Source organism: Typopeltis vanoorti, chromosome 25, assembly GCF_054136105.1.
Source record: "Typopeltis vanoorti isolate ZY-2024b chromosome 25, IOZ_Tvanoo_1.0, whole genome shotgun sequence".
NCBI lineage: Eukaryota > Metazoa > Arthropoda > Arachnida > Uropygi > Thelyphonidae > Typopeltis > Typopeltis vanoorti.
In genome coordinates, this window is record NC_143573.1 from 30,272,833 (window position 1) to 30,297,449 (window position 24,617).

Here is a 24,617-nt window from a genome sequence, read left to right on the forward strand (position 1 = left end):
TAAAAATTAAGTAAGCTGCACTATGTTTGATCAGCAAGTGGCATTATGTGACAATGAAATAAATAAATCAAAGTAACACTATACAACAATCTGAAAAAATACACTAAAAATCAAACTAATTTTTAACTTTAGTGCCCTGGTTATTTTCAACTGGTTACATCAATCTTCCTAAGAGCCAAAATAATATTCGTATGCATCTCGGACAAAAAAAAAAAAAAAATGGAGACCAGATATCCATAATGAGGCAGTCCTCTCTCAGCTTGGAGAAGTGTTTCCAAATATTGCAGTACTGAGTTAAAGAGTCATCTCAGGTCTCAGTTTCTCGATCACTTCTTCAATGATGCTGCAGATACAACTAAAGTGAGCAAATATCCATGTTGTCTGATATGACCACCTTAGCATATCTGGTGTCAACTATCCCTATCATGACTTTTGTGCTTTTGCCAGTTTGTCAGTGCACTTAAATAAGTCTTGGTAATGTGCAATATTTTCAAAACAAGTTATTCAGTTTCACTGTATTGGAGAAGTATGATAAAATAAATGGAGGACTACTGATTCCTTATGTACAGGAATAAATGTATTAACATGTTCTCTTAAAACATCTGATATAGCTTAATGTCAGAATCAACATAAGCAAATTTATATGGGAAAAGAGGGGGGGGGGATAATACAAGTGCATCACTGTGTGTGTGAGAGAGAGAGAGAGAGTTGTTTCTGTAAAGCATTAAATCGGTATTACCAAATTTCCACAACTGATTATGATAAGTCCAGTTTAATCAAATCAATGGCATTCAGATTTTGCTTTGTTTAAATCTGAATTTTGTGTACTATTTTAGACCAACATCTTTTATTGTCTAGGCTTTGTTGAGTTTCTAGTCAGCTCTCTGAGGCAGAAGAATGTTCTTCATGTAAGCCAAACTAGTTCAAGACTATTATGAAGAATTGCATTTTTAATTTCAACACTTCAGAACAATTTATTCATAATAATCCTCAATAACATCTGCAATATAATACTGCTGATGCACACAACACAGCTATATTGCTGATATGTAAACCTGTATCACCAATATAGCTGATATAGATGCATCAGCTGTTTATCTGGTCATGCACTTATAACAGTGAGAGAGGGATAGCCTAAGCCAAAAGTATTCCACTTTTCTGATGAAGTCAATATGGTTAAACAAAAATCATCCCATCATTATTATTTCACAAGCAGCAGATAGTAGACAATCAGTTCTCATTAGAGTTCATTCATTCACTATAACAAATAAATAAATCAAAGTAACGCTATACAACAATCTGAAAAATACACTAAAAATCAAACTAATTTTTTTTTTTTTACTTTAGTGCCCTGGTTCTTTTTTTATAATAATAATAATCTACAATGTTCATGCAGGATATAAATCACCTGGTGACATTCTTACACCAGCTTTCTTGCCTTTTGTAGCGTTAATTATAGGTGTCATACAAGAGATAATTTTGAATGTGTATGTATGTGACGTGCAACAGAAATGTAATTTTTTTTCCTGTCATTTACCAGCCTTTGGCTTTAATTATTAGCAATTTAATTTTAAAATGAAGTACAGATCACATAAATCACATCAAATTAAAAATATTTAATGAGATTGCACAAAAAAATCATTATTTATAATAGATGATATTAAAATTTTATTATGTATTCAGGTTTTGTTTTGCTGAAATAATATCAAATTCCTACACTGCCTATATTAATATCTTTAGTTTGGCACCACTTATTGTACACAGTTATTCTGAGTAGAATAGATATTATTCTTATTATTATGAATGAAACTCCTGGGGATCCAATTAAATCATATTAAAATCTTATTATTTAAATCATAAATACCTTGAACACATTCACTTAAGATGCACTTGCATCCATTTCACACTTATCACACACCTGAGAAAAACCTGGACCTCACTTCTACCCACCCCCTTTTTTTTTTTTTTAAGATATATAAAACCTCACACATGAAAGGTCAAAACACTTCACATCAGAGCCACATAGGCAAAAGTGGTCAAGAAGAAAGATTGTGCCTATAAGAAGTCTTTTCCAAATCACAGAGATAGATGGAATGAAATTGGTTTGGTATGTTTGCAGCTAGCCTCTAAACACACAAGCAACCAGCAGTTGCTTGTGTGTTTACAGGCTTTAGGGAAGATGGAGGAATGGTGTCAGTTAGTTCAGAGCAACAATACCCATGAAAATACCTGTAAAAGAGGCATAAGGCAGAAACAATATCTAGGAGAAAGTGATTGGAATGAGTGTGAAAGAAGGATCACCAGCTAACAAGATAGCCTACTTTTGGATAGCATCAAGCATTTTCATAGGGGTTTTTGGTGCTCCACCCCAATATATTTGAACAGTATTCTAGGGAAAGGAATATTCGGGATTTGTGCAATGTTAGGAGTTGTAGACGTAACAAGTTATATCTTGAGTGGAAAAGAACACTAGTTCTCTTTTGGAAGCAGAGGAGGCTAGAGATGTGATATGCTTATGCCAGGAGAAGTTGGTGGTGGTGTGAGCTAAGAAGAGAGGTGTAGTGTTGGTCTTCCTTGCATAAAATACAACAAGACTGTATTTTGGTAGTACTGAAGTTGACAAAGTTATCCTCATACCAGTGAATTTTTTTTTTTATGTCACTCCTACCCATGAAAAGTTTTGTAAACCTATGGTACATTTGTATCATAAGCGGGAAAAGATTTTTTTTTTTTAATTATTATTCATCTTATATAACTTTGTCAAGCCACTTCAGGCCTTCAATATGTGGAGTTGTGGTCTTATACTTGGTGATGACAATCACTGCTTTAAACACTGATTGGGCACAGTGGTCCAGATCAGTGTTTAAGGTATGATTATGGACGATTTTGTAGCTTGGGATATATATACAGGGTGTTCGGGATAAATTTGACATATTTATAATTAATTATATTTTTCCGTAAGTTACATGTATTAACACACACTTCTCTTCATTTAAAAGTTTGGACCCTTCTTCATTCATATACAAGATGTCAGAAAGGATGGATAGCTGGAACCCACCTGAATCATGGAAGAGAATAACTTGTATCATGATGATTCGTGCCCGCCATCAAAATAAGGATATTACGACTGCTGCCCAATGCTCCCTGAATACAGTAAAAACAATCAGGCATGAACTAGAGACTTGCAATGGTGACTACGAGGATGTAGCAAGAAGAAAGATCCCTAGCAGACGATCTGATTGCGTTCGTACAGCAGAATTCCTCGCAAATCTGCAGGAACAGGTGTTGAAGAACCCTGGCATTGGAATTCGGGCGTTGTTCGTGGAGTTGCTAACTGTAGTCAAGCCCTGGATAACAAGGGTAGCCAATGGTAGGCCGTATGTATGGCAGCAGGATTCGGCCCCTTGCCACACCTCTGGGAAAAGTCAAAAATGGTTGTCTGAAAATTTCTACGACTTCACCAGTCCAAATGTTTGGCCTCCAAACTCCCCAGACCTTAACCCCATGGATTACTTTGTATGGGGCGCAGTTGAAAAAGACACCAATCGCACTTCCAGTAATACAAAAGCCCAGTTAATGGATAAAATTAAAACAGTTTTTGCGGCCCTTCCCAGGGAGACTGTAGCATCAGCTTGTTCGAGGTTCCGAAGCAGAATCGAAGCTGTGATCGATGCTAATGGTGGTTATTTTGAGTAAATCTTGTTGATAGTATTGTAATTAACTCTGCCTGTAATGTTTTTTTGTCAATTCATTAAATTTAATAGATACAAAGAAGATTTTCTTTTTCCTTACGAAACTGTCAAATTTATCCCGAACACCCTGTATATATATCTCAAGCTACAGAATCGTCCATAATCATGCTGGATAAATTTAAATTAAAATTTACATAAATTAAACATAACATAATAAATTAAATATGACATAAATTAAACTGTTTCATTTATGTGATATTTAAACAATTCATTTTTATTATGAAATTGATCTAGAGCATCGGTTCCCAAATGGTGGTACGCGTACCTATCCCCAGGGGTACATGCTGGGCCATTCAGGTATACACGAAAAATAATCAGTAATGGCGGAAAAACAAGGAAAGGAAACAAAATGCAAAACGTTAGTTATGGAACAATAAATGTTAGGTTTGAATCACTGCTAATGGACACACTTCAAACTAGCTGACATTAGTGAATGATGATTGGTGAGGGCACGGCTATGAACCCATCCCCCAAATCACTCTTCTACCAATTATGCACAGTTCATGCATCACTTTTGTCACCCATCCTCCTTTCCAGGACAATCGCATGTTATTAAGAAATGACCTTTGTGATAACGAACCTTCCACTGACTTCCATTTGCGATGTTTCTAGAACTTCTCCAAAAATATAAATACATCTGTAGCCAGACTGTTTGATCAGTTCAGTTACTGACTGACTATAAGTAAGTGTGTTGTTTTTAATTGATTCTTTTCAAGTAGTTTTTTTTAATTTAATGATTAATGTAGTTTCAGTTATTATTCAGTAATTTTTAAGCATGTCAGTTATGGACCAGTGGTTGAAAACAGGAATGGTTAAAAAACCAAAACTTGATGTGGATTATAACCCATCGCCAAGTACTTCTCAACGTGTCCACAGCTATGAGTACACCCACACCGGGAGATAATAAAAAAGGCGCATGCCTCGGGTACTACACAGAAGAAAAGGAAATACTGTAAAGAGTATATTAAGTTAATGTGAAGAGTAGTATGATAGTAGTAGAATAATATGAAGAATAGATGAAGGTACTTCTGTGTAGTACCTGAGGTACTACACGGAAGAAAAGGAAATACTGTGAAGAGTATATTAAATATGGGTTTTCATTTGTAGGGGATGATGACTGTCCTAACCCTTTGTGTGTGGGGAAGTATTATCCAACAGTTGCATGAAACCCTCTCTACTCATGCGACATTTAGAAACTAAACATCCTATGTATAAAAACAAAGAAATACATTCTTTTCAGCTCTTAGAAAAGCATCCAAATGCAACTTCATACATGACGTTAGGAAAGAAAGACAATGAGAATACAGTTGAGGCTTCCTACTGTATTGCTTATCGCATAGCTAAATGTGGTAAAAACCACACCATAGCTGAAGATTTAATTTCTCTTTGTATTAACACGTTTGCTGCCAACTAAGAGTATACTCGTATGTCGATTTACCAACCTCCTATGCCAAACATGAGTTAACCCTTAGTATAATTACCTTAATTTGGACCCTTGGTAGAAGGGAAATAATTTCAACTAAAATATAGTATATTATATATGTGCCTCAGAAGCCAACTACGAATATACTCTTATGTCAATTACCAACCTCCTATGCCAAGCGCGAGTTAATCTGTGGTATAACACGTCATTTGTAAATCAATTTAAAACTAATAAAATCAATAAAAATAAAAACCAATCAGTAAAATAAAAAAACAATTTATTCAAATTAAGAATGGTACATTTTAAAACAATTTTCCATGCACAATGGTGGTTCTTCCTGGCAAACAGGACAATAATAACATGTTTCGCGTTGTCGTTTGTTTCGTGTACACACACACAGCATGGCTTTGTCGGGCGATTCTTTTTTTTCTGTTGGTGGTAAAATTTCCAAATAATGAAAATCCTGATTCCTCCTGATATTCTCTGATGCTGTAAGCTCATCCATTCCAACAAAAACTGAGATAAATTGATCTCTAAATTCTAACGCAGTCATTGCATTTCCAGTAATTATGTTATAAAATTTATGTGCATTTTGAATGTATACCTCAAAAATGCATATTGCCAATTTCTTTGGCCATCTAATTGTCTTTTGTAAGGTGGGATAGTAAGAAAGCATTTGAACAGAAAAATCGGTGCCTGACATACCCAAATTATAATCTCTAACGATATTTGGTTTTAATTGAAATTTACCATTCCGATTTTCCGCTTCAACCATTTCAAATTTGTGCATATTTGAAATGGAAAGAGCTTCCCTCTTATCCTTCCATTTGCTGACTATAACAGGACCTCTTCTTTGCCAGACAAATTCCCTTTTCTTTAGTTTCTTCTGAATAACATCTGGTGGATTGTTTTTCCTATTATTTCTTAGCATTCCACACATGTACATTTTACTGTCAGTAAGCGATTCCGTCAGAGCTACAGAATTATAAAAATTGTCCATATGCAATACATAACCCCTGTCCAAATATTCTTCCATCAAGTGAAATACAATATCATATGTGTGACCCATTATCGCTAAAGAGGATTCAGATTTTCCTGTATAAATTTTCATGATCAATTCATTCGATTCGCATAGTTCACAGAATTTCATGCCATATTTATGTTTTTTATGTATTGCCGAAACAGCAGTCTACCGTGCTACAACACCATTGACTCATCAATACAGTATAATAAAATTAGTTTAATCCTTTATCCAAGTGTGAGCAAACAAAGTTTGCGCCTGAAAGTATCTTCAGGACTAGGGTAAGGTGGTACAACACCAGGGCAACTCGTTGCAAAGGTGGAGCAAGCTACCAACACTCCTATCTCAGTATCTCCTATAATGCAAAACACATCTATCTCCTTGCGGATATGTCTAATGTTATGCATTAAGGGAAGGGCCACTACCCAGACTAGTTTCGACCTTTATTGAGGTCTCTTCAGTGGGAGCCAGGTCCAACTGGAGATACCAGGCAGAAGCATTAGCAGGTCATCTCTACCTATAGGAGTTGCCAAATGGTGTGCCACCCTTTTTTAATAAATTACTCTGGATTTAGAGACTTTCAACTTTCAGCATGAATACAGAAGTTCCTATTACACTATTAAAATGATCTAGGACTGGTCTTAATTTGTTCAATCTATCATTAGCTGCTTGGGAATTATCTGCAAAATGCAAATGACGCAATAAAATTTGAAATCGATTTCGGCTCATTTTAGAGCGCCAAAATGGCAAATTGTAAAGTTGATTTGTACTCCAATAATTCTCAATAGACGGTAAATTACAAGGACCCGTATGAAGTAAAAGTCCAAGAAATAATTTCATTTTTATTTTGTAAAGCATATAAATTGGTTTGTTTTACTAAAATTGTGAGAAAATCTTCAGAAAAGTTCCAACCAACCTTTTGATAGTGAAATTTCCAGTGTCAATTTTAAAACCTGCAGTTTCAACAAAGTCAAATTGTGGAGGCTCTTGTTCTGAATTTTCCCAATAAGTAGATGTTGATGTATTTGGCTGGATGCTAACTTCATCTTCAAAAGTTTCTTCATCATCTGAGTCACTGCTAGAGTCGCCTGTAGGATCATCTTCGGAATCGGAACCAAATATTTCATGAAATTCATCATTGCTCATATTAGCATAAGCTTCTACTTCTATATCAGTAAGTTTTCTTTTACTGGCCATGGCGAAATTGAAGGTTCTTAAAGACTAGAAACTAAAACTAGACTAGACGCAATAAACACCGTCGTCAGCACATGTAATATATAGGTGGAAGTGATATGAGATTACTCGTAGCTGGCCTATGAAGCAAAATTTTGTCTGATAAGCCAGCTACGAGATTACTCGTAGTGACCTTGAAGAGGTGAAAAGCACTTGGCATGCATGAACAAATTATGCCTGAGGAGCATGGCAGCGAACGTGTTAAGGATGCCATTTTTTATATGTTTGAGGAAGAACGTGTCCGCAAAATCGATACTATCTCTTTTTCAAACAATACAATGTCTCCAAGAATTCAGCATAAGTCTGATGATGTTAAAGCTGCAGCAGTAGATAGAATTAAAAATAGCAAATTCTTTTCCATCCAGGTCGATGAAAGTGTAGATGTTGCTGATTTATCTATTTTGCTCGTCATTGCAAGGTACTTGACAGAAAATGAAATTGAGGAAAACCTATTGCTTTGTTACCCATTGACAGAATGTACCACAGGCGAAGATATTTTTAATGTGATCGATGGTTATTTCATTGACAAGGACATTAGTTGATCGAATTGTTGTGGTGTATGTACTGACTGAGCAAGTCTATGCCAGGTTGTTTTATAGGCCTACATGGCTGAGTTAAAGAAGTAGCTCCCCATGTACCATGGAGTCACTGCTGCATTTTATAGACAAACTTTGCATCCAAGCCTCTTCCAAATGAACTGAAGGATGTTCTTGATGAGGCTGTAAAAGTTGTAAATTTTATTGTTGCAACCACGAAACTCCAGATTGTTTAAAGCACTGTGTGTAGAAATGAACAGTCTTCACAGCACATTACTTTTGCATATGGAGGTAAGGTGGCTATCTCGTGGTAAAGTACATACATGGCTGTTTGAACTTAGACATGAAGTCCAGGTTTTTTTTGAAGACCATCGTTTCTGTTTTGCTCCAAAGTTTCATAACAGTCATTGGCTTCAAAGTCTTGCATATTTATTATTATTATTATTTGACACCTCCAGGGAGTCCAAGGACTCATCGAGGGAAGGCACATGCTCTACAGCTCTGACTCCACCAACTGACTGCAACTACACCAACGGCATCTACAGCCGACCACCACCACTACTAGTATGTCCACAGACTCACAAACATTCATACTCACAGCAGGATTCGAACCCACAGCCTTTTGGGTGGAGAGTAGATACGTTAACCACTCTGCCAGTCAGGCCAGCAGAGTGGTTAAAAAACTAGACTTTTGGAAAGCGTGTATTGAAAGAGTTCAGCCTGAGGTTTTTGAAACTCTGCACAACTTCTTATCTGAGAATGACTTGCACCTATCCCAAAACGTGAAAGAGAATATTTTAAGTCACTTGGAAGGTCTCAAAGTGTTCTTTTATAAGTACTTCCTTCAACGTGGAAAAGAAAACAATTGGATTGCAGATCCCTTCAATGAAGAATTCTTCAAAGAAGCTAAACTATCGATCAATGAAAAAGAGCAGTTAATTGAACTTTCAACCGATTCTTCTTTAAATTCACAGTTTAAAAGAAAGCATCTTATTATCTTCTGGGTAGATGTCAGTGAGGAATACAAACAGCTCAGTGAGAAGGCACTCAAATACCTCTTGCCATTTACTAATAATGAACTAGTGGAGAGAGCTTTTTCTTCTTGCACCATAAGCCTGGCTGGCTGAGTGCTTAGCGTATCCACTCTCCAGCCAAAAGGTTGCAGATTCAAATCCCTTTGTGGGCATGGATGTTTGTGATTGTTTGTGGAAATACTAGTGGTAGTGGTCAGCAGTAGATGGCATTGGTGCAGTTGTGGTCAGTTGGTGGATTGTGAATGGTGGAGACCAAGTTGTAGAGTAGGTGCCCTCTCTTGATGAGTCTTTGGATTCCCTGGAGGTGACAAATAATAATAATAAATAAGTACCGCAACAAGCTTAATGCAAGTCCAGATTTAAGACCATATCTGGCATCTTTTGAGCCTGATTTCAAGAAACTAAGTGCATCAAAGCAAGCTTAACGATCTCATCAACAATGTTTCAATCAGCTAGTGATCTGTATACCAATTATTACAGACTTTTCAGATAACAAAAATAAATATTGTTAATAATAATAAATCAAAAGTTTGTTAAATACTTGATCATCATTATCAATATTTAACATGAAGCTGTACTTATTTCTGTGTTTACGAATATTTTAAAATTAAATCTATGGTTTATATTTATACTTTTAGTGTAGTAATTTTCCTTTCTCAACTCATCACATCTTTTCCACTATTTTACATTAAGATAGGCACTGAACAAAAGTGTCAGTATTTAAAAACAGCTATTTTAAAAACAAGGGGAACAATTTATAGATATGGGTTTAAAAGGAGTACACAAATGGAAAAAGGTTGAGAACCAGTGATCTAGAGCAGTGCTTCCCAAACTTCTGGATGTCAGGGGCCCCCTTTGGAAAAATTAAAATATTTCATGATCCCCTCGAAAAAAAAATTGTAATATAGACATATATTATTATAATATTTATATTCAATACAAAACATACACAGCAAATATTGCAAAAATCAAATGCAAATATTACATTTTTAGCATCTTACATACACATTTGATATGGCACATTATCTCATATTTTTATATAGATAGATATATTGTTATTGTACATTTGCAGTACAAGCACATGAAACATAAAACAATTAGTAATAAAGAAAGAATTAAAAGCATAAAAGAAGTTTAATAACAATTAATGTTATGGATGTGTTTCAATACTGCTACACAATATCAGGTGAAATACAGAAATCCCTCAATTAGTGCGCCTAATGCGTTCTTTAAAACAGGCACATTAATCGAAAACACACTAATCGAATATAATAACCTATGGGAAAAAGTATAATTCGTTCCTCAAATTTCTTTTTTGAATCTTTATTTTTTTTATAAAAGAATTAAGGTCTGTCTCAGGGCCTAGTTAAAGGAAAACCATGAAGCTGAAAGACAATAAAACATATTCAGAATACAAATTTTATTATTCTACTTCTTAACAAAGAATTGAGCTAACGTAGTTTGGGGGGCATTTTGTTTCTTTTTTTCATACAACCGACGGTATGGCCCTATTGCCTCTTCTACTCTTCTGCAAATTTTACTGCTTCTCTCTTCATCAGGGTCAGCCTCTAAGCATTGCTGCTTAAAAACTTCGATTGTACGAAAAATATTTTAAAATTGTTTCTGTGAAATTTTTTTTGGCTGACTATCAGTGGTTAAATTTTCTTCATATTCTTCGGGATCTTTCCACTGTGCATCTAAATTGAGCAGGTCGGAATCGCTCAATTCTTCAGAATGAGATTTAATTAACTCTTGGACGTTATCATTGAAGGGGAGAAAGAAATGAAGGACGTACGAATTGGTCGCCAACATGCAAAATCACGTGCTTTATAGATAAAATTTCCCAGCTGTTATACAAGCAAAATAGTTACCACTGATCATAAAAGAGAAGTTAATTTTTTGACGTGTAATAATAAACAACTCATCCCAGAAGACGGATTGATCACCCTATTATTGGAATGGATTCTCTTTTTTGTGACATGCGCAGAAGTGTCAAAGGTCTCGAATCTGTGGGCGTATTATAGCAGACGACATAAATTTTGGCAGTAAAAATTTGGAACGTAGTATACATAGTGTATATGGAATTAGTGCAGTACGCCATTAAAAATAACTTTGTAAAATGTTTTAAATTGGTAACTAAATTATTTCATTCTGGTGAGTGATTTTTTAAAATAGTTAGCCATAAAAATGTATAGATAAAAAATTTTTAAAATCTGTAACATTTATTTTTAAGATGTATATAGGTGCACTAATCGAATTTGGGTATCGAAAAAAAATCACGCACTAATCGGGGGTGCATTAATCGAGGGATTACTGTATTTGAAACTGCAATTCTTAGATTTTGGCTCTGAAATGAAACTTATATGAATAAGCATATATTTACTAATATTCATTAAGCACCGAAATACGCAGGAAGCAAAATTTGTGAACCAACACTAATGTGTGATTTTTCCCCTTAAAATATAAAAATTAACAAAAAAATAAATAATAATAAAAATTAGTATTTTTTTATCTTAAAAGAAATGTTTAAGTCTTAAAAGATTTTAAATTTGTTTTCATTATTTCATGCCCCCCCCCCACCTCTCAACAAAACCTACGGTCCCCAAGAGGGCTGTGGCCCACAGTTTGGGAAGCACTGATCTAGAGGGCAACATCCAGTTGGTTCAAGTAGAGAATCCAGTGTTATACCACCAGGCATCACCCTTTTAGACTTAACAGACATCACTTTCATACATATATCACTTTCTGACACCTGTCAGTCAGCCACTTTCCTATTCATGCCACGAGTTTATTCTGCATACCTATTCCTTTAAATTTAGGTAACAATCTCACATGTGGATTCAGTCCTGTCGAATGCATTGGCAAAATCCAGCATACCATGATACATCCATTCTCCTTATCTAACTCTGTGCTATTGCAGAACTTGAGAAAACCTATAGGTTGTCTATATATAGGATCTTAGTGCTATTGATCACCTTTGGATGAGATTCTTCAGTCTATTCAATACCTTGAATTACTTCACAAAAGATAATGACTGGTCTATAATTTGCTGCATCAGTCCTAACCTCACTTGCATAACGTAATTGTTATCTTGCTCTCTTTCCATTCATAAAGATTGGATTCTCTCAAGGAAGGGCTATGCAAAAGAATAGTGATAAATAAGTTAGAGGTAGAAACTATTACAAGGGATTAATTCAAATACACCAGTTAGTCTGAATGAGATATTGGCACAGGTATTGAAGGGATGTGCAAGAGCTAGCAAATGTCCCCTCCCACACAACATGGTTATTCATCTTAAGTGGGAGGGGGCATTTTCTAGCTCTTGCACATCCCTAATACCTGTGCCAATATCCCATTCAGACTAACTGGTGTATTTGAATCAATCCCTTGTAATAGTTTCTGCCTCTAACTTATTTATCACTATTCTTTTGCATAGCCCTTCCTTGACATTCACAAAGCTAATGGATCTGCCTGAAATGAATATCTTGCGAAAGTGGCAATTAACAACTCAGTTATTTCTGCTACATGTGATACTTTTCTTAGCATCTACATTTACTAAGGTATTCTTCCTTTCACTTGCTATGCAATGATAAAATTCTCTCAGATTTCCTTTGTCCCATGTTCAGCAAACTTTTTTTTGTCATAATACAATTTTGCCTCCCTCAACATGATGGTCACTGTCCTGGCCTGCTCTTTGTACTGCTTTGGAGGCTTGTCATCACTCTTCTCATGATATCAGATCTCCAACATTTTCTCTCTCCCTCTCTTTTTAAATATGCAGCTCTCTTGCTTTAAAACATTATTTATCCATTTAACTCCCATGTAATTTATTCCCCAAACTCTGGGAAGCAGTTGGATATAGCTTCCTCCAGAAACCCTTTGACCTCTTCCCATGCACTACTGATTCTTCTTCTATCATACAGATTCCAAGCCACTGCTTTAAGCTGCCATTTTTGTTTATTATAATCCTTTGCCTTCCTTATAGTTCCACATACATTACCCCTTCTTAGTTATTTGGCTCTCGCATGCACTGCCATCTCAAATCAAAAACAGCATGATTATTCTTGTCAATGGTGGTAAAATCATCCCATTTATTTACAGACTGATTTTCATACACTATTACTAGATTCAATGTTCTTATATCACAGGTCCTTTCCATCATGTACTGCTTAAGATAGTTATCCATCAGTATTTTTATAAATTCCCTTTTCTATAAATTACCTTCATTGTGTACCTTTTTTCCTACCTCCAATCTATATTCGGCATAGTTGAAATTACACATAATGATAGTCATCCTACCTGTTTCCTTAAGATTTACCTGTCTGTACAGTGCACAGTCTTTCTTAAATGATTATAGTCTATAGCAACACCAAAGTTGTGTCTTTTGTTCTGTGAACCTCTATCTCACACCAAATAACTGGGACTGCCTACACAATTTTTGAATTGTGGCTCCACTTATATGCAGATTTTTTTCCAATAAATATATTGCAAAATTATTTGAAGATTTGTGACAATTTGAAAAAAACTCACAGAAACATAGCTTAGAAATGTCAAAAAAAATTAAGAAAAGGTTAGGTATGTCATGAATGAATAAAACATGTAAATACTAGTCTATTTTATCATTTACAACCATAAAGGATACACAAATGTAATAAATGAAAACGCAAAAAAAAGTCAGACAGAAATTACGATGTATTTCCATAAAGTTACACCAAGTGTGCCTGCCCCTACTGTCTCATTATCAATGCATGAATCTTTATACCTGTAAATAAATATGAATTTCTTTTTCACACAGTGTTTTGTATCATATATGATACAAAACTGATGTAGGTACTGACAGACAGACGAAAGAGACGTAAACTTATGGTATCGATAAATACAGTACAGTACTGTAAATGTATTTTCTCTTCCTTATGATTTTCTTAATAGCATTTTCTTTTTTCTAGCTTACTTTATTGTAAGAATACAGTACATACATATGGCATACAAAATATCTGTTAATTGATTGTTTATGTTATCGATAAGGCTTCCAGTCAACAGTATGCTATTAGTAAAGTTTTTGGGGAGTCAAAAGTTATACATGGATTTTTGACTGCGCAGGGGGTCAGTGTCTGCTTCTAACCTTTGTATTGTTCAATGGACAGCTGTATTATTCATACTATTATCACTGCATGATGGAAAAACTAGTGGTATAATTATTTTGAACTGTCAGTTCTAATATTAGTAACTTCAACATCTAGTACTGTATACAAGGAAGTGGTATGAGCAATGCTCAACAAATACACTCATCCACTCACCCGTGATGAGTAGATTTTGCCAAGTGGTGAATAACTGCAGACTGAACAAAATATAATTTTTTAATAAAAAATAACTTTTCAAATGAAGTCCTTTGACTTAAAAAACACAGATGTAGCACCACTAATCAGTTTATGGAATTCCTACTAACTTAATGCGAAACATCATTAGAAAAATGACCGTCTCGGGCAAGTACAAATGTTGAGTTCCAAGTAAAATTTTGCATAATTGATCGAGCTCTGGGTATGAGATTTGCAACATAGTCCTCACTGTACCCATTATATGTGGTAAAATCAAATCAGAGAGCTTAGGAAAAATTCCACATCTGATATCACCTTAACTGTTGTACAAGGGGTGGGGGATGAAAAGTTCTGATAAACACCAAGAACAAAAATGATAATAAAGCAACTGATATAACCACAAGAAAGAACATATCTTAAAACCCTTTAACCCCCATGTTTCATCAAATTGTAATAATTTGTTCTTTTTCCTTCAGAATAGATAAGAAGACATGTCAGAGGTTTTGAAGAAATTAGAAGACAGAGGTGCAGGCCATCATCAGATTTTTCGTGCTACCAGAAAAGTCCACAACTGACATTTACCAAATTGTGCAAGATTTCAGGGGAACGTGCCCTAGCATATCCAACAGTTGCCAGATGGGTGGGCATATTTAAAACTGGGTATCCTGAGACAACAGATGCCCCCAGGTCAGGAAGATCTTCCACTGTGATCACACTTAAAAACATCAATGCAGTGCATGCCATGCTTTCTTGATAATAGATGAATACCAGCCAAAAACATTGCAAAGACTAGGGATATCCAGGGTTGGGGTCATTATCCACCAACATTGGGACATGCAGAAGTTCTTGGCAAACTGGGTCTCCAAATGTCTAAATGTTGATCAAAAGAGAGAACACATGCTGTCATCTCAAGGGATTTTGAGAAATCAGGTGGAAATTTTTTGGCTCGTATTGTGACTGTTGATGAAATCACTATGACCCAGAGCCCAAACAACAGTCAATGGAGTGGAGACACAAAGGTTCTCCATGGCCAAAGAAGTTCCATACCCAAACAGTCAACAAGCGAAGTTCTTGCCATTGTCTTTTGGGATCTAACCTAACCTACCTTACCTTACCAAGTACTTCAAAAAAGGTGAAACTGTTATAGCAGCAGTTTATTCAACAGCTCTGAAGGAAATGAAGGAAAAATGCCACAGGAAACTGAGCATGGGTGTGTTGCTTTTCCAGGACAATGCACCTGTTAATGAAACCATGAAACCAAGAAGACAATATACGAGGGTGGTCTGAAAAGTTCTCGGCCTCGACCATAGATGGCAGCACTGTTGGCAAGTTTTTTTGTTTTTTTTCTAAGCTGGTAACACCTGTCATAAGCATCATGTGAAATTGCAAGTCATTCTATCAAGTAGTTTTTTATAGAGCTGTCTAAAGCAAAAGTGTTGTCTGTATCCCTAGAAATGGATAAAATTTGTGGTTATAAAATTCTGTGTAAAAGAAGGTTTAATGCCAAAAGAAATTCAGTCGAAGTTCATAAAAGTTTATGGGCACTTTTCAAAAGAACGTGTAGGATATATTTTGCATGAAGAATTGCAAATGTAAAAGCTTTGTGCAAGATAGGTGGTGCACTTGCTCACAGCAGATCAAAAATGCACTCGCATGAAAATCTCTGAACAGTGCTTGGAGTGTTTTAACAAGAATAAAACTGATTTTGTGTGTTGATTTATTATTATGGATGAGACTTGGATTCACCATTACACACCAGAATCCAAACAGCAATCAAAACAGTGGACAGAAGCCAGTTGTACAGCGCCAAAGAAGATAAAAGTCAGTTCTATCAGCAGGAAAGGTATAGCATCGATGTTTTGGGATGCTAAAGGCATTTTGTTCATTAATTATCTTGAAAAGGGTAAAACAATAACCGGTGAATATTATTCCAATCTTTTAATCAGACTAGACGAAAAAATTCATGAGAAAAGACCCGGTTTGCAGAAGAAAAAAATCAATCATCTTTCATCAGGACAATGCACCTGCCCACAAAGGTGTTTTGGCAATGGAAAAATTAAGGGATCTGCACTATGAATTGTTGGAACATCTACCCTATTCCCCAGATTTGGCTCCCTCTGACTTCTATCTAAATCAAAAACTAAAACTCTTCCTCATTGGTCAGTGTTTTTCTTCAAATCAAGAGGTGATTGTAGCTGTAGAGGGGTATTTTGTAGATCTTACCGAGAACCACTACAGGGACGGGATAATGGCACTGGAGCATCGCTGGAATAAATGTCTTCTTCTTCTTGGCTTCGCATGTTAGGCAACTGTTTGCCTGTAACGTTTTCAAGGGTTTAAAAAGTCTTCTGCCCATCTCCTCCTGGGTCTTCCTCTTGATCGATGTCCCTTTGGTTTATGTTTCCAGGCAATATTCAGCCATTTGTCCTCATTCATTCTTTCTACATGGTTTTTCCAGTTCTTTCTATAGTTTGTGATATCGTCTGTTATGTATTAGGGATAATTGTGTTCTTATTTCTTCATTTCTTATCTTGTCTATTCTGGTATAGCCCGCAAGCAGTCTTAAGAACTTCATTTCTGCAGCTTCCACTTGTCTTTTGTCTCGTTCTCCCCAAGTCCATGTTTCACTGCCATATTTCAGAATTAGTTTGGCTATTATTTTATATGGCTTTATTTGAATTGTTCTAGACATCTTTTTACTGAAGTGTCTATTCAAAGTTCCAATGACTGCTAGAAATTTTTGCTTTTTATATGCAATATCGATTTCTCCATTCAGGCATATGTAATTTCCTAGATATTTAAATTTGTTCACTTGTTCTATTACTTTGTTGTGGATGACTAGTTTGCATCTTTTAATTTCTTTACCTTGAAATATTATTGATTTTGTTTAATTTATTAAGATTTTCATGTCATACTGTTCTATTGTTTTGTTCAATATGTGTAGATTTTTCTGTAATTGTTTTTCATTTTCAGCAAAAATAACTTGATCGTCAGCATACAAAAGGCTGGTTAATTCTTTATTTCCTATTTTAATTTCTATGATTTTGTTTTTCTTCTACTCTCCTGAAATTTTTTCCATATATATATTGAAGAGTATTGGTGATAATCCACTTCCTTGAATGAGACCTCTATTGGTTTTAAATTCTTTCAGTTGTTTCATTATTAATTTTAATATAGCTTTCTTCTATTATATTTGCTTTTGCTTTTGTGGTTTGAGGTGGAGCTTTCAATTCATACAGTATATTGATTAATTTTGTTCTGTTGATTTGATTGTATGCTTTCTCATAATCCAGGAAGGCCACATATGTTGGCAGGTTAAATTCTATTCTTTTTTCTATAATTTGTTTGAGTGTAAATGTGGGATCTTTGCAGGATCTTTCTTTCCTAAAGCCGCATTGTTCTTCTCCGATAATATCTAGATATATATTACAGTGTGTATAAGAATATTCCTCTATAGTTTCTGCAATCCCTTCTGTTTCCTTTTTTGAATATGTTTATGACTATTGCTGTCTTCCATTCTTGTGGGATGTTTCCTTCTTCCCATATTCTGTTTAGGAATTCAATTAATCTCAATTGAAATGGTTTAGAGCTGTATTTGTATAGTTCTGAATTTATTCTATCTTCTCCTGTAGCATTTCTATTTTTTAGTTTTTCCAATATTTTCTTTAAGTCATTTAACTGCATTGGTTCTTCATTTGTTTCTTGATTTATTACTTGTTTTATTTCAATTTGATTACTATTGTTCAGAAGACGGGTGCAGTGATGGGTCCATTCTTTTGTGGAGGGGCCTTCTAACTGTAGATTATCCTTTGTTTCTTGAGTCATTTTTTTAATGATTTTATAGCTCTTTAGTTGAGGTCCATCTTTGATACAAATTTTTCCCAGTCATGTCTTCTGATTTTCCTGGTTTCTCTTCTTGTTATTGCTCTGATTCTTTTATATTCTATTTCATTTCCTATGGTTCTGCCATTTAACCATTTAAGGTACATTTCTTTTTTCTTTCTTATTAAAGATTCTATTTCTGGGTTCCAGGTTCTGAGTCCTTTCCTTTTTCTTCGCAGTTTTATTCCTATGGCTTAATATGCTACTTGTTTTACTATTTGTTTAATGTTTTGCCATTCATTTTCTATATCTGTATCTTCATTTATTTTCTTTGTATGATTTGTAAGTCTTCTATAGTTCTCTGATACTATCTTGTTGTAACAGTTCTATCTTAAATTTCTCATGCTTTTGTTTTTGTATTGTTTCTATTTCTCTGGTTTAGGATCTTAATAGTACCGATTAATAAATAATGGCTGGATTGCATCCTCTGTATACTCTGCAATTTCTTATCATCTTCTTTGGTTTTTCACCCACTATTATATAATCAATGATGGTTTTGTATCCTCTGGCTTCCCATGTATATTTATGTATATCTTTATGTTTGAAGAAGCTGTTGGTGATTTTCAAACTATTATAGGCCACAAATTCCCTGAGTTCTCTTCCATTGTTATTTATGGTATTTTCTCCTTGATTATCTATTCAATCCAATTCTAGCATTGAATTCTAGCAATGATTAAGTAATCTTGTTTGTGTTCTGAATTACATTTTGGAGGTTTTTATAAAATTCTTCTGTTTCAGATTTTTTTTCCCCCTTCATCAGGTGCATATATTCCTATGATTGTAATAAATTTCTTATTTAATTTAGGTCTAGCTGTCTTCTAATTTCCTTATTATTTTTTCAGAGATCCAGTTATATGATTAAATTTTGTTTTTCTATTTATTGCTGATCATGATAGCTATACCTGCAGCTGCTCGTTTTTCATTGGGTACTCCACTGTATATTGAACTGTAGCCCTGAAGTTCTGTAGAGCCTTTTGATTTTTTCTTTGTTTCTGAAATTACTGCTATTTCTATTTTCATTTCTGTTAGGGCTTTTTGTATTTCTTTGATCTTGTGATTGATGCCTCTTATGTTTACTGTTCCGATTTGTATCCAGTTCATAGTCCTTTTTTCCAATTCCATTTCGTTATCTGTTTGGATTGTCTGGTTTTTATTCCCTTGCAATTCCCGTCTTGGAATAAATGTATTAGTCTTAAGGGAGATTATGTTGAAAAATAAAAATAATTTTGAAATTATAAATCTGTTTTTTCATTGTTAGGCTGAGAACTTTTCAGACCATCCTAGTATAACTTGGGCTTTCAACATCTGCCTCATCCACCCTATTTGCCCCCATCTGACTATTTCCTATTCCCAAATTTAAAGAAACACTTGAAAGAACAACATTTACAACAGATGATGAAGTCATATCTGCAGCTGAGAACTGGTTTGTGCAAGAAGGGAAGGACTTTTTCTCAGAGAACTGCAAATGATGCAGCAATGTTGTAACAAGTGTATAACACTTCGTGAGGAATATGTAAGTTACATGGTTCTAACGCAATTCCTTCATGGTGATTATCACAAATTTTCAGCACACCCTTGTAATCACCTATATTAACAGTTAATAACATACACGTTTTTAAAGTGTCTTTATGCATTTTTTTGCTTTGAAACCAAAAGGAATTTTATAAATATGAAAGAGAAATACTTATAAAAAGCTAGCATAAATATACTTAAAAGAAACATACTTTTAAAAGTCAGTACACAGCTACATGAAAATATAGCTGTGTACTGTCTTTTAAATAAAATAAGTAACTAACATATGTACATGAATGATATGAAAAAAGATTAGAATTGGTTATAATTCCATAAACTTAATTGGAATCTCCAAAGAACCTCAAAACACTTACTCGAGAAACAAATTGGGATTTGGCTACATTTTTGATGAGACGGAAGAGAGGAGAAGAGCTGCTGGGAGATGGGAGAGTGGCGTATATAACAGCAGTAAAGTTAGGATTTGGAGAGGTTCCTAAATGGTGCAAGTAGAAAGGATAATCTTGTAATTTGTCTGAGAACTGGGGTAGCACCATCAGTGCACCTGGGTGAGTGTTCCATACAAATGAACTTCGGACTAAATGAGTGTAAATTCTGTCTTTGATCACCTGAAAAAAGTAATGATTTTGTCAATATACTTAATTTGAAAAGATTTATGGCAACTTTTTAAATTACATAAACAATTATTTAATTAGTACAATCATAAATACAGTCAATAATAGGAACAATATTGACATATATATCAAGCATTATATGAGATAATATAAGCCTCTGAAGGCTTTATGGAGATACCCAATTTAATAATATGTTCTTTATCTTTGGACAGGCTTAGGTGCTCGAAGTTATTCATTATGCTTTAACTGTAATTACACAACATTAAAACAATACATAATAAATACGACTTTTAGGTTAATATTTTGCTGGGTTTTTAACTTGTATATTCACAACATGGCTATTTGATACAATACAAATAATGAATGTGTGTAAGAAACAATTCAAATTGTAATGGATAAAAGACCAAAAGACCAACTTGGCATTCTATAATGTTGTATAAATAGAATTTTTTACATTTATTCAGTTGAAGCTGATCTCAAAAGGATTCCCCTAAATTTTAGGCAAATTATAATATTTCAGTTATAATCCAGTAATATTTGAGGTTTGGAGAGCATGTGATTGGCATTATACTGACTCTAAAAATAGCTTCTCCAACTTGTACCAAATTCTATAGCACATTAGTTTCTTCTATCTGTGTAAAAGGATGTCCAAAGCCTAGCCTGCTAATCTTGACTTGTCATAATGATATCAGACTCAGGGCTACCACAAATGTTGTCTTTTTTTGCAGTTGATGTACTCAAACAAATCCAGTGTATGTCCACCAGATTCTTTAACTAAACTGAATAACAGCTGAAACAAATTTGGCATAAAAATCAGCAATAAAGAGACAAACTATGAAAATAAGCAGAAACATGGAAACTTCAGCTGCATCTTCAATGGAGAACCTATAGAACAAATGAAATATTTTAGCTATTTAGGCAGTGAGGATAACAAATATCGAAATAGATAACAGAATAAGTAAAGCATGTATGGTGGAGAACCAGCTGAATAAATTTATATGGAATAAGAGAGAAATTTGCTAAAATGGCAGGCGAAAGATCCACAGGAAGACCAAGATCTAGGTCAATTGATGCAGTCAAGTGCTCTAGAAAGAAATATAAGATATGACAATACTGGAGTGTTGATAAGTTATAGATTCATTTGAAGGAAAATTGTTGACAAGAGATTAGTAATAATGTAAACTTAGTACTATTATGTAGGCCCCTTGAGGGTAGATAATACACAATAATTCATTTATATACTATTAAGTATATCCAGATCTCTGAAAAAAAATCCACCTATAAATGAATCTATGAATACAAAGTAACTATAAATGAAAAAGTCGCTAGCTTTTATAATTTATTTATGGACTCATCAAGAATACACTAATGTATTCATATTTAAATATGAATTATTTATTTTAGTGAACCTTACTGAACCAACAGAAATGCGTTTGAAAATTTTTTTCACTTGGTTATACTATAAATTAAAGATGCCAAGAAATTATATTCTTGGTTTAATAATTTATCCAAGTGTAAGTAAATAAAAATTTGCACGTGAAGTAACATCACGACTGGACTACTTGTATATAGAGGATAATGAATTCACATTAATTGCCTTAGTATCCCATAATACAAAGCACATATCCTTACAAACATGTATAATGCTATGCATTATGGGAAGGGCCACTACCCAGACTGGTTTCAACCTTTATTGAGGTCACACGGTCTGTAAGGATATGTGCATTGCATTATGGGATGCTAAGGCAATTAATGTAAAGTCATTAGCCTCTATTAGCCAGTCATGATGTTACTTCATGTGCAAATTTTATTTGCTTACACTTGGATAAAGGATTAAACCAAGAATATAATTTCTTGGCATCTTTAATTTACAACAGAAATATGTTTTTTTGAAATATGGCCAGTGATGCTTTTATAATAAAATTATTTACTTAAAAATTTTAAATGTCTATTTTAAGTAAACAAATGAATGTTTTTTCCTCTGTCAGATTCATATCTCAAGGAGAAGTATGATTTGACATGTATATAATGGTAAATTTGGATCTCCCACGACAAGTCTCCAGACTATTTTATGGAGATGCCATAAAATAATATTTAAAATTTTTTTTGAACTTACTTTTTTTGTGCTGATAATGCTTGTAGACATGATGCAGATCAGCATTTTTGCTACTGTTAATATGTCTAGAAAATGCACATAACTGATAACAGTACTACCTGAAGTTTTAAGGAGAAAAAGTTCTTTATCATAAGTGAAATCTAAAATTTAAAAAGCTGCATTATACAGCAAAGGCACTCTAGATGGGCCTTAATATTTACACTCAGTAAGTGTAAAAATAATAAATAAATAAATAATAAAATTAAAAAACTCCCCTAGTTTAAAGATACTCACAGTTTGAATCAAAAATTTAATACAATTTCTGTGATGAATGTTGGAAACTATACCAGCTGGAGAAGAATCTTTTGAATAGAATGAACAGGAGAATGAATGTGCTACAGAGAAAACTGAAGTTACCTTATTAAGAAGAATTGAAAAAGGGGATGGAATAAAGTTCATGAAAAATAGAATTATATTTGACATTTTTTTTAAAGAAAAATCTCAGATTTTTTTGAAATTTCAATTTTTTTTGTACAACACAATACATGTATTATCTATACAAGAATTTTTATCCATTTAATAATATATTAATACAAAACATAGAAAAGTGAGGCTAAATATTTAAAAAATCATTTCAAATTACTGCTTAGCGGCTAGAAAAAAGAAATTACCTCTAATGTTGTCATCACAATTTTTTCGACGGAGGAAAAATAGTTATCCCAGAGAACCTGTGTTTGTTGTTGAAGAGCATGGACTTTGGTGCTCGGAATGGAACGGATGACATCAGGCACCTGAAACAATAGGAGTATTCTTTCCATAATTGAAGATATGAAAACAAAATACTTTTCAGAAACTTTGAATTTTATGCTTTAATATATTAAAGCAAATTAAAGGATAGGCATATGTGAAATTACAAACAATTTTATTGTTATTTTTTTCTAGTATGAAAGATAAATAATTTAATTATTTAAAGAGGCAAATTAAAAAAAAATGTCTGAAATTATTTTTCTAATCTATTGCAAATTATGTACTTGAGAGGAAAATGAGATGCCATGCTTTACCAAGCATTTTAATACCTAAATGTGATATATCGTCTCAATAACGACACATATAAGATGCACTTCATGCTTATTTTTAACCTGACTGTAATTGCTATAATAAATGCAGTTGTATACTTGTACACAGGGCTCCAGAAATGAAGCCCTATGTACAAGTTGCAAGTGAGTTTAGTCTCATTCTAAATCAATTAAGATATATTTCCCCATTTTTTTCACATAATTTACACATTTCCCATTTCATTTTAAACCATCTTATTCACCTCTAAATTATTTGATCATGGGAGCCTTCAATGAATGTAACAAACAAGATTTATTTTCAACCAGGAGATAATGAATTAATTATGATAAGATAATGAGATAAGTTAATTTCTTTGCAGGCTTTGTCCCTGTGAAAAGTTAGTTTGTACAAGATACCACCTATTATATACACATATATATCATCATTTTCTGTCCACTATGTGTGTGTGTGTGTGTGTCTATATATATATATAAAAAGGTAGCTGATTTTTCTGTTTCACTGCCAACTGTAATACGAAATAAGGCAAATTTATATGCTTATTTTCTGAATATCCTCTTTAAACATTAAGCAGGTATATGATTGTAATGGAGTATTGGGTATACTTATTCTCACAATTCACAACATGAATTGGCTTAGAGTAATTGTATACCTGAATATTTTTACATCATGGAAAGCTTTTATTTTTATTTTATTATTTTTTATAATGTTATTTAAGAAACAATTGTCTTGCAAAGACCAGTTAGAAACTGAATCACAGTATTGCCATTTTGAAATGTTAGCCTGGCTCATTTGCTTGTGTTGCCCATTTTTAGTTGTTTTCATACACTTCATTATTTGTCTTTCCTATTGAATTATTTCATATAGATGTTTCATATACAGGAAATGCAAACTGCACTTTCTAGTTTTGTGAAGCAGCACAAAACTAAAAGGCAAAGGAAAGGGTAAGCATAAAAACACTGAAGAAAATAGTTCTGTTGTATCATCGACTAAAACACGTGCTTTTTAAGAGAAATGGCTCAAAGAATTCAAGTAGTGGTGTGCTACAGAAGCATTGTTGCATTTTGTAATGTAATGTAAAAAGTTTCATTTTATAATGTATAAAAAT

At 33.9% G+C, this 24,617-nt stretch overlaps 1 protein-coding gene across 1 annotated transcript in view; it reads right to left on the bottom strand.

Annotated features, from left to right (window-relative positions):
- Positions 1-24,617, bottom strand: part of ttv (exostosin glycosyltransferase 1 ttv) — a 288,389-nt gene that overhangs the window by 36,956 nt on the left and 226,816 nt on the right. The window contains exons 3-4 of the mRNA XM_090414748.1: positions 23,107-23,226; positions 20,083-20,334 (exon numbers count right to left, since the gene is read on the bottom strand). Of these exons, the coding sequence (XP_090270874.1) occupies positions 20,083-20,334; positions 23,107-23,226 (372 nt within the window). The remainder of the gene's footprint in view (positions 1-20,082; positions 20,335-23,106; positions 23,227-24,617) is intronic.